This window comes from Populus alba, chromosome 15, assembly GCF_005239225.2.
Source record: "Populus alba chromosome 15, ASM523922v2, whole genome shotgun sequence".
NCBI lineage: Eukaryota > Viridiplantae > Streptophyta > Magnoliopsida > Malpighiales > Salicaceae > Populus > Populus alba.
Window position 1 is genome coordinate 1,751,582 of NC_133298.1, and position 11,282 is coordinate 1,762,863.

An 11,282-nucleotide genomic window follows, 5' to 3' on the forward strand; every position below is an offset into this window, starting at 1 on the left:
TTGTTTTGTTTGTTCTCTAGCCATTGTCTTAGTTAATGTTTGTTTTTGTATTTGCAATTGCATTTGAGTGTATTTGGTTTAAAAAATATTAAATTTATGATTTTTTAATGTTTTTAATTATTTTGATATGTTAATATCAAACATAAAAAAATCTTAAAATTATTTTAATATATTTTTAAATAAAAATACTTTTAAAAAAATATTTAATCATAATAAGCCATCTTCTTTTGCTTAATTTAATATGTTTGTCGTTTTATATTTTTAAAAAAAAAAAAAAGAAGAAGAAGAAAGAAAGGAAGGTACTAATTTAATGCATAACCTTTTCTTTTCTTTCTTTTTTCCCCTTAATATGACACATTCTACGGTCATTTTTATTTGTTGATACCTTACCCAAAAATACTGTCAGTGAAAGTGGTTGGTAAACAATTTAGAGCATGTTTTGGATTATAATAATAGTTAATTTTAAAGTATTTTTAATTTAAAAAGATATTAAGTTAATTTATAGTTAAATTATAAATACAATTAAACACAATCACTAATTAACAGCCATCAATGCAATTTTTTCAATACATGCATGCAAAAGGAAGCCCAACAGTATTGTTGCCAGTATTTAAGTTAATTCACTTAAATAATTATGGACACAACATGACAAAAGCTACTACTCTTTATTCCATGCTTAAACTGATCTCATTATTTGATGGTGGTTGACGAGTCCCTTGAACATCAGTTTGTGCTGGCAAACTTCTTGTAAGTGAACCAATTCCTTGCTGTGGAGTTGATGTAGTTAAAGAAGATCTCAGTTGCTCAAGCTCTTGATTTTTATGCTAAGCATGCGTTTAAGCACTCGCTCTTCGCGCTTAAGCACTCGCCTTTCGCGCTTAAGCTCTTGTTTTTTATGCTTAAGATCTCGTTCTGTAACTGCCACACGCTCAAGATCTCGCTTTGTATTTGCCACAATCTTTTCAAGTTCTTTCAACCTCTTCAAAATAGCAACATTGTTAACTCGACATTAGTAATAAACAAATAATTGATTAATCTATGCAAATTATTCTTATTTCAAAATAGAAATTAGGAGTGTCATGAATTTCAATTTAATTTCTCATGTCTATAAATATAGAGGAGGTAATTCGACTAATTTCCATATACTAATTGATTAAAACTTGCTACCAAATTAAGTACAATCTTGCTACTAATTTCAAGTTCTTTCAATGCATGCATGTTGTTTGAAGTACGCAAATTAATTGCAACCTTGATTAAAGGGTATTTGTGAATGTTTATAATAATTATTTTTTAAAATATTTTTTATTTGGAAATACATTGAAATAATATTTTTTTTTATTTTTTAAAAACTATTTTTGATATCAGCATATTAAAATAATCTAGAAATACAAAAATAAATTAATTTAAAGTAAAGAAAAATAAAAATATATATATTTTTTGAAAAATATTTTTAAATCGCAAAAATAAACAAGGTTTAAATAAAAGAATGTGTGGTGTAAAAACTTTTGCAACACTAGATAAAGAAAATGTACATAAGGTATTTCAGAAAATAAAACAACACAACATGAATATCAAAAATAGCTTATAATATTAAGATTATTAGTTAGACGACAGACTATTAAAGACCTTGGACATTGAATTTAGCGGAAGAGAAAGAGTGGCAAAGTGCAAAGCACGAAAAATTTACAGGTCATAAATTTATCTTTTCCTTTGAAAAAAAAGAGAGAGAAAACCTCGAAGGATAATATTAAAAAAATATACTAAAAAAAACACATTGTTTTTACTCTTTTATGTTTATTAAAAAAATATTATGTTTGCAATTAGAGGTCCATACAATTATCTTTAGCAAAAGATGCATTAGTCATTATAAAATTTATTAAGGACAAAAATAGTTCAGACATGTTTTTTTTGCTACAGTGTTATAGCTGATTTGCACTTGAAAACAGGAAAAATTAGGCTTTGGGCAAGAGGCTCTTTTATTTTTTAAAAACAAAAACAAGGTTTTATAGTATTGAGATGGAAGTGGAACATACCTCATCGACACTCGACCCTGACATGATTGTAGTACCTTCCAAATATTTTTCTCCAGCCTGGAAATATTCTTCCTCCTCCTCCTCCTTGTGATATTAATTGAATTTATTATCAGATATTCAAGTAGTCATCAGTTAATAAAAGCAAATATCTAATATTAATCATTTATTTCAAATTTTTATTAGACGCAAAGGCATCAATATTACAAAAAAATATTAAAAAGACACCAGTGATTTATTGTGCTTCTAGACATTGTTTTTACTATTTTACCTTTATTAAAAAATAGTTATGCTTGTAATTAGAGGTACAATTATCTTTACCAAAGAACGCATTAGTCATTATAAAATTTATTAAGGATAAAATGATCCGGATATATTTCTTTTACTACAGTGTAATAACTTATTTTTCCTTGAAAGCAAGAAAACTAGGCTTCGGACAAAGGGCTCTTGTCTTTTGCAAAAACAAAAACGGTTTGTTCGAAGTATGCAAATTAAGTGCAACCTTGTTTAAATAAAAGAATGTGTGGTATAAGAACTTATGCAACACTGGATAAAGAAAATGCACTATTAGAAAATAAAACAACACAACGTGAATATCAAAAATAGCTTATAATATTAAGATTATTAGTTAGACGACAGACTATTAAAGGCCCTGGACATTGAATTTAGCAGAAGAGAAAGAGTGGCAAAGTGCAAAGCATGGAAAATTAACAGGTCATAAATTTGTCGTTTCCTTCGGGAAAAAAAAAAAAAAAACCTCAAGGCCTTTAACTTCTGTCTGGTTTGTTACAAAAAAAAATTAATTTTATCAAGTATAAAAAATCAACAAGGCTGGACACGATAATTGTACTGACTTGTAAAAGTTCTACCTTCCATTGTTTGAAAGGAGATATGTATGGGTGTACTTTTTTTTTTTCATGGTAGGTAATACAATCAAACAATTTGAATATAAAGATTGGTAGAGTATTACATATCTGACCTATATATTGTATCTCCATTTTCGAATTTACATGTATATTTAATTATTATATATATTATTTAAGAATAATTTCGTGAGATAATTACTGTAAAGTATTTTGATTTTTTTATGGACAATAGACTTTTTTTAATGAAAACGTACCATGCAAGCAATTGTATCATGACTCTTTATCCAATATGGAAAACTAAAAATTAGCTTCAATTGATGTTAATGCAAGTATAGAAATTACCAATGTTACCCTAATCCTAATCTTTAAAATGCTTACTGTTTAAAATTGGTTTTTGAATACATTTTTTTTGGAAATGTTTTTAAGTGTTTTTATGCAAATAATAACATCTATGAGTATATGAGAGGAAGTAAAAGAGAAATGTAAGGAAAACTGAAAGTTTTGATAGTTATTTTAAAAAAGAAAAAAATGGAAACTATTTAAAAAAACTATACGGTAAATTGAAAGGTTTTAAAGTATTGAGATGGAAGTGAAACATACCTCATCGGGACTCGACCCTGACATGTCTTCAGTATCTCTAAAATATTTGTCTCTAGAGTTGAAATATTCTCGTCGGTCATCCTTTTTGTTTTCGTTAAAGATTGCGGTGAAACATCAATTAATTTATTGTCAGAAATTAGAATAATTATCAGTTAATAAAAGCAAATATATAATATTAATCATTTATTCCAAATTTTTCTTAGACACGAAGGCATCAATAAAAGCAAATATCTAATATTAACCATCATCTAACCGTTTTAAATTAAATGAGATCCAATTAAAATCACTTTATTAATAAAATAAAGAAAACGAAACGAAGACATTGAAATGGAAATAATCTGATTTGTTATTTTATTCTGGTGACTAAACAAATGTTGCCGAAACATATAATTACTATTAGTTATAAATTTCCAAAATAATGAATATAACAAACATTTATATAAATTGAAATAATCTGATTTGTTATTTTATTCTGACGCCTAAGAAAATGCAGTATCTATCTACGTACTTGAGAAGGATTTTTGGTATACTTACCAGTCTCAATATTTCACAAAATTCGTTATATGTTTTAGTTTCGTACTGTTCGCTCAAGCCAAGATGTAGCATTAGAAGGGAGACATGAGTGAGTAACTCTCCACCTCTTCTCAGTTGATGAATATGTTCTTTCCATGGACAGTGAGCTGCTGCATGAGCAACCATTTCTACCCAAACTCCATTTATCATCTCCCGTCGCTTCTCAGGTCCCAATCGAAGCAATTAATTGCCCCGCGAGCCTTTCCACACCACGTAACACTGACTTTTCTATTTTCCAGAGACGTTGAAACTCTACATAATCACGTGATTTACTGTTGCGCAATTCTCGCAAGGCACTTTGATACTCCTCATCTCTTAGACCCCACAATTCTCGCAAGGTACGTTGATATTCCTTTTCAGAAGGACGAGTATTTTTTAGACCCCGCAATTCTCGCAAGGTTGCTTGATATGCCTCATCATCACCGAATCCTTTAGAGAGCATATTTGGTCTTATCACCAAAAGATACATCATGTATTCAGATAGGCATCTGCTTGCTTCATATTCTTTGGAGGCATCTTTATCAGCACGATAACAAATATCTGTTGCGAGATGCCAGACAAGAATGCTCCGACTTTAATTCTACTTCAGTCGTGCACCACTTGTAGTGCCGTAACAGTCCCTCTCTTTCTAGCACACCATCTCCCCTCTTACCAATTATTTTACTTCTGTGATTCTTATCACAGACATTCAAATCTTCCTTAATCTTCTCAGCTTTCTCTTCAAGATGGTCGAAAATAAAACGCTTTAGATCAACATTCAAATCTTTCCGATTCACATGCATCTGCCTCATCATTTCATCCATTCCAAGCAATTCCAAACATTTAAGTGGCTTGTTTTCAATTGAAGAGCTTCTCAGGTTATATTGTGATATCGATCTCGACCACCTCTTGCTTCTAGTTAACTTCCTTATCAGAGAATAAGTTGAATCACTCAGGGGGGCGTTCCGTTTTTTATCAATCAACCAAATCATTGTCCAGTCAGACAAAACAAGGCATAAAAAAGCATAAAACTCAAGAAAAACTGCGGCCACAAACAATAAATACGTAATTGCAATGTCGGTCGTTGAGTAGTCATGCTTGTCAATCAGGACCTGGAAGGTAATAAACACAGTAACAGAGAGCAGAGAGCTGATACAGCGAAGAATGATTCCGGCACGGGAGTAAATCAAAGGCGCTTTAGTGTAAAGCATATCATATATCAATCCAAGCTCAGCCTCTACCACCTTGAAGGCATAGTGTGCTGAACGTATCAGCGCCCTGCTTCCTATTAGTGAAGGAATGTCAGCGACAAGATCCTGCATCATAAACTTGGATATATAAGAAAAAACATAAGCTTGAAGAAGTTTTTGTTCCTGGAAGTTTTGTGGACGATTTGTAATAGTCAAACGACGATAAGAATCTTCAAAATCTGAGAGAGAAGAGTTTTTCAAACTCTTGGAGCATGAAGACCAGAGCACCCAAGTCCTCTCTGCGTACTTTGCAATGCCAACAACGAACATTGGGATCGCTATGAATGAGAGGATACCGCTATCCCAGGACCTTAAGAAGACATAAAAAGCCACCCCGACTTGGACTACAAGACCAAGTAAATGCCTTAACCACAACTCGTTATCTTCAATTGAGTATGCAGTGATTGTGTCTGGGCCACCAAGGTGCAGGAGTAGAAAAGGTGCCCAAAATGCCTGGATGGAATTGTTTGCTTTCTCTGAATTGTCACATGATGAATCTCCTTGGCTCCTGGCTATAGTACTCAGTGCAACAGTTGCCACCATGTCTGCTGATAGATATGCAGACCAAACGAGAATCCTGATCCAGATTCTGCCAGTGGTCTTTCGCCGAGACCCAAATATGATGAGGATGGTTTGTAGTAAGAGACTAAGCAAAACCATTCCTCGAATCTCCCAATTGTTCCATAAATTTAAGACTTCTTCAGGCCATTTTTTAAGCATTGTCATCTTTTCCATAATTCTGAAGAAATTATCAAGGAAGACAATGAACAATTCTGAAGCCTTCGGCAATTCTGAAAAAAGCACAGCCACCATAATTCTGAAGCTTCGGCACCACGACCAGCGTTAAAATCCACCAAAAACAGTGGTAATAAGAGGTGCAGATGGAGGAAGACAGTGAACAACGAAGGTGGCCTTTTTGTATTTTTTTATAACGGAGCACAAGTAAAATAGCTAGTAAATAAATCTAAAAAAATTGGTGTAATTCAAATGAAATAATATTTGTTGTCGTCTACCTTTATTTCCCTCCCACGAACGTACAAGGAGTTCACGTGACCAGTCGAGTGCCAAAAAAATAAATAAATAAAAAAGTCAAAGAAAAGGAAGAGGTAGGGGCGGGGGTGGGGTCAATCACGTGAACCAGGCATGGGATGATGGGGACTCCGAGCCTTTCGTTTCCCTTTGGTAATTTTATTTGTGATTTTTTTCCTTTAATACAATATGGTTGTCGCTATTAGTTGTGTCCTCAAGCTTACAAGGAAGCGAACAGGGACAGGTTATGCACTGGCATCTTAGAGAGGGAAATGAGAAGGAATCCAATGGCCGGGAGTGCCTCCATCACTTCCTGTCTTCCCATACAATGGAGAACAGAGGAATATTGTTCCGCGTATGATAATTTTGGATCAAAATCACTAGTTTTTTTGCTGAAGCCAGTACATCGTTCTTATGTACTTTCAACTCTATAAGACTGGATTTTGCTTTTGAATTGCATTGAATTGAAAATTTGCTTCTTTTTCTGGTTTAATCTGCATGATTTTGTTCCTGTTTACAATTAACTTGCCTTTTTCCCCTAAGAGTTTCAAGATTAATATGCCAAAAGCTGAAGTTTTTTGTTATTTTACTGAAATCTCTTTTTTGCACATAGAGAGAAATTCAGTAATGATATCTTCAAATACTCTGTTGAGATACCTATATATTAACAGTAATGATCTTCTTGCTGCTTTATCCAAGCTTTAAATTCTTTGGTCTGGGTGCTGGGGTGTCCTCCTAGCTATCCTTTCTGCTCTTCTCTAAATAGGAGTTTTTATGCTCTTTTTGTTTTAGTCTCCTAATCTACCATGCAATCTTGATGAAAAATAGAGATTTTCTTAATGGCATTTGATGCCCACAAAGATGAAGGCATCCCATTGATTTATGGCTTTAGCGCCTTTTGTTCAATTATGATTTTGAGAAGTGAAGCAGATTAATTGTTTTAAATGATTAAGTAATTTTTTCTTATAAAAAAGTTATTCTATCATTACATGTTAGCCGTGAAGTTCAAGTTGATTTAATATTTCTCTATCTTAATATATTTTTAAAAAAAATATTAACTTAATTTTATTTTAAAATCAAATCATATTTTTATATTCAAATCTAATATTTTAAAAAAATATATTAACTTAATAAATCTGGTCGTATCTATTCAACTCAACGTTATAAAACTAATATCATAGCATCTATTAATAACTTAACGCTTTAGCGCCATTAAACCCACATTCAAAGAAACAACAAAAAAAGGGTAACTAGTTCTCCATATTCTTTTTGCGAGATGCTGTGCAAAATTGGCAAAAAGAAAGGAAAAGAAATTGCTCATTTTTAGGACCAACTATGAAATTAATAAATTATTAATCTAAGTCTTCAACAGATGAACACATGTAAATAATGAATAAAAATGATTTGCTCATGTTATCCAATGATAAATTTTGCGATTTGCACGTCCTAATTTGTCTTAGTTAACTCACTTAAATAATTATTTACATAACTTGGAGAGGTAGACCTTTAGTGCCATCCCAAGCAAGATGTCTCTAATAGTTGTAGTATATTTATCCTCCAAACTTGTTTAAGTCTCATTATGTTTTTTTTAAGATCATAAGTTTGTGAGGTGTCAGCGCCATCAAAATATATTGCAGCGATAGAATCTCATTCGGCTTTCGCCATTGTAAATATGATGCAGTTACTTTGAATCCATTGAATTAATAACCATCCCTTCACAACTGCATTTTTTATTCTCCAAAAAAATCCAAATAATCTCTCAAAAAAAATTCTCTGTCGAGGACTCCCACCAACAACCAGCACTTAAGAACAAATGAATAGTTATTCACATGTTATTAAATTGATATATTGACCTCATAAAAAAATTTTAATTTTTAAATAAATACCTGAACTAGTCCTGGTAATTACATTTCAACCAGCGTTAAAACCCACCAAAAATAGTGGCAATAAGAGGTGCAGAAGGAAGATAGTGAACAACCACTGTCGTTACCCACATGCATCAAATCACCGTCATGAAGTCTTCCTCCCTCAGTGATCGATTAAATGCGATATGGTTTCATCAAATTTGGGTTTCTTTTGATTTATGGAAGGTTCTTGAGATGGGTTTATGTTGGATAAGTGGATTTGAAGGAATCTGGAGAGGGAGAGAGTACTTCACTTAAATTTTCTTTTAACTATGAATTATTTTTCAAAGAAACTTTTCTAACAACCATAGAAAAACTTTTCAATAATTGATGCCTGACAAATAGTCATGCATTGCTGTTAAGCAAAGACTTGTGCAGTAAAAAGGCATTGAACATATAAATAATTGGCTTTGCACTGTTCCATTCCACGCTTTACTTGACTTGTGCAGGAAAAGGACAGCGAGAAAGGACACTGGCATCATACCTCCGTGGAACTTAACAGGACATGTCTGTATTATTTCTCAGATATCTATTATTTTTGTTGAAAATCGCAGTCCCACACGCAAAGACTTTATTAAATGGGCCAAGTGCTGGGACAATACCTGGTCTTTTCCTTCTTTTTTTTTTTTTTCTTTTTTTTTTCTTTTTTCTAAATGTTGTTTTTTTTAATTAATGCCTTTTCTTAATATATGTTTTTTAAGAATTATTTTTAAATTTATATTTAAATTAACACATCTTCTCTTTTCTTCCCTTTATTTAGCCTCATTTAAATAGCAATTATTTTTTATTATTTTATATGCATTTAATTTTTAAAGAGATTATTTTAATTCATATATAATTGTTTTTATGTTTTAAATAACAAATATTTATTTTTGAATTATATTTCTAATAAATATAACAGGGAGAACAATGGAAAGCTGCTATACCTGGAGAACAAAGGTATATTGTTCTGCACATGATAATTTTGGATCGAATCGCTAGTCTTTTTGCTGAAGCCAGTGCATCGTTCACATGCACTTTGAGCTCTATGGGACTGGATTTGGCTTTTGAATTGCATTGAATTGAAAATTTGCTTCTCTTTCTGGCTTAATCTGCATAATTGTGTTCCTGTTTACAATTAACTTGTCTTTTCCCCTAAGAATTTCAAGATTAATATGCCAAAAGCTGAAGTTTTTTGTTAGTTTACTGAAATCTCTTTCTTGCACATAGAGATAAATCCGGCAATGATATTTTCAAATACTTTGTTGAGATACCTACATATTAACATTACTGATCTTCTTGCTGCTCTATCCGAGCTTTAAATTCCTTGGTTTGGGTGCTAGGGGTGTCCTGCTAGCTATCCTGTCTACTCTTCTCCAAATAGGAGCTTTTATGCTCTTTCTATTTTAGTCTCATAATCTACCAAGCAATCTTGATGAAAACAGAGATTTTCTATATGGCATCTGATGCGCACAAAGGTGAAGGCATCCCATTGATTTATGGCTTTAGCGCCTTTTGTTCAATTATGATCTTGATTGATTCAAATGGATATCTATCATCGCTTCTAATTAAATGTATGATCAAGTGTTGTGGTGTACATCACAGTGGCATTTGCAAGATTATTCTTCCCTACTGAAGTCAAGCTAGCCATGGACATTGGACATGCTGCAACAACACCAGAATTTGCCGGTCTTGGTGCATCAAAAGGTTCTAACAGGATTTGAGGGAGGTTGACCTAGATGAGACACCAATAACGCAGAACATAAGACTTCGTTCTAGGATGGAAGCCCTAACGAAAACAGGTACATGGAAACTATGAATCCTTCTGTTTCAGGAACCAGCATCAGGACATGTTATAATGTGTTATCATTACGAGGGTCTTAGAATATTTTAATCTAATTGACTCAATTGAATTCCCATGAAATTGCAAAATTGAGCAAATCAAATATCACTTGTGGCATAGAAAATACAAACTATTTAGTTTTTGCAATTATTCTCATATTAGCTGTGTTTGTCATGATGGCAGTTGAAATGGGCCGACGATACTTCCCCAATTGCTCCGAAGTGCTCGATAAGTTCATGGAGGATGACCTTCCTGATTTGTTTTACCATGAAAAGGGCACCCCAGATGAACAAAGAATCAAGAAGACACGTTTCATGGAGCTTAAAGAGGATGTTCAAAGGGCATTTACCAAAAAACAAAAAACTATGAATATTGTGTTTTGTCTTGGAAAAACAAAAAACTATGAATGCTGAGTTTCGGTCCACAGCAAACAAGGGACGAACACACTGTTCCATCCCATTCATACAGGACAGGACGACCGTGAGTATCTATGCAACCAAATCATCTGCTGAACGTCAAGTCAATGGTTCAAACTCCAATGGTGGCTTTAGCGCAAACCAGCCAGTTCCAAAAACTCCATTAACCTTTCGAGCTATTATGGCAGAGGTGTAAAATGGATTGACAGGCCCATGGGCAGAACAAGCTTCCAAATATGGGCAGCGCCTGGCATCGTCAAAAAGTTCTTAAAAGGCTGTGCTACTGCTTGATGGCATGAGTGTTTAAAAGTGTGGTGGATGTTACTTTCTAAAATGTTTTTTATTTTAGAAAATATTAAAATAATTTTTTTTATTTTTTTATATTATTTTTTACATAAGTACATGAAAATAATCTAAAAACATAGAAAATATATTAATTTTAAGTAAAAATAAAATCAATTTTTTTCAACAATATTTCCAAAACGTAATCTCAAACATTGCATTAAGTGATCTAAACACGCCACATGACTTGTGCTTTGTTATGGGTTAAATTTTTTTATTTTTCATAAAAATTATTTATGTAGATTTTTTTTCAATGTATTTTGATTGTTAAAAAAATATAACAAATAAAAAAATTTATGTATTTTATATAATTAAATAAACTAAGAATTATGTATGTTAATAAATCAATAAAAAATTATTAACAACACTTAAAAACAAAATTTAAAAAACTTAAGACAAATGTAAATCAAGACATTAAATCTTAAAAAATAAAATATTAAATTGATTGAATAAAAAAAATTATAAGTGTTA

General features: G+C 32.1%; 1 protein-coding gene and 1 non-coding gene across 2 annotated transcripts; one reads left to right on the plus strand and one right to left on the minus strand.

The window, feature by feature from the left end:
• Window positions 1-553: 553 nt before the first annotated feature.
• Window positions 554-6,316, minus strand: LOC118028377 (uncharacterized). The gene is made up of 4 exons (XM_035031946.2): window positions 4,031-6,316; window positions 3,497-3,577; window positions 2,034-2,117; window positions 554-979 (listed from the first exon to the last, which is right to left on the minus strand). Exon 1 carries the CDS (start codon window positions 6,109-6,111, stop codon window positions 4,591-4,593), a length of 1,521 nt encoding a protein of 506 aa, XP_034887837.2. The 5' UTR covers window positions 6,112-6,316; the 3' UTR covers window positions 554-979; window positions 2,034-2,117; window positions 3,497-3,577; window positions 4,031-4,590.
• A 2,807-nt stretch (window positions 6,317-9,123) lies between these two features.
• LOC118028335 (uncharacterized) lies at window positions 9,124-10,849 on the plus strand. Its single transcript, XR_012167986.1, has 3 exons — window positions 9,124-9,688; window positions 9,816-10,012; window positions 10,237-10,849. It is a non-coding gene; the product is annotated as an uncharacterized protein (transcript).
• The last annotated feature ends 433 nt before the right edge of the window (window positions 10,850-11,282 follow it).

Coding starts and splice junctions, on each gene's coding strand:
- LOC118028377 (XM_035031946.2), bottom strand. CDS start 6,111: ATGGTGGCTGTGCTTTTTTCAGAATTGCCGAAGGCTTCAGAATTGTTC.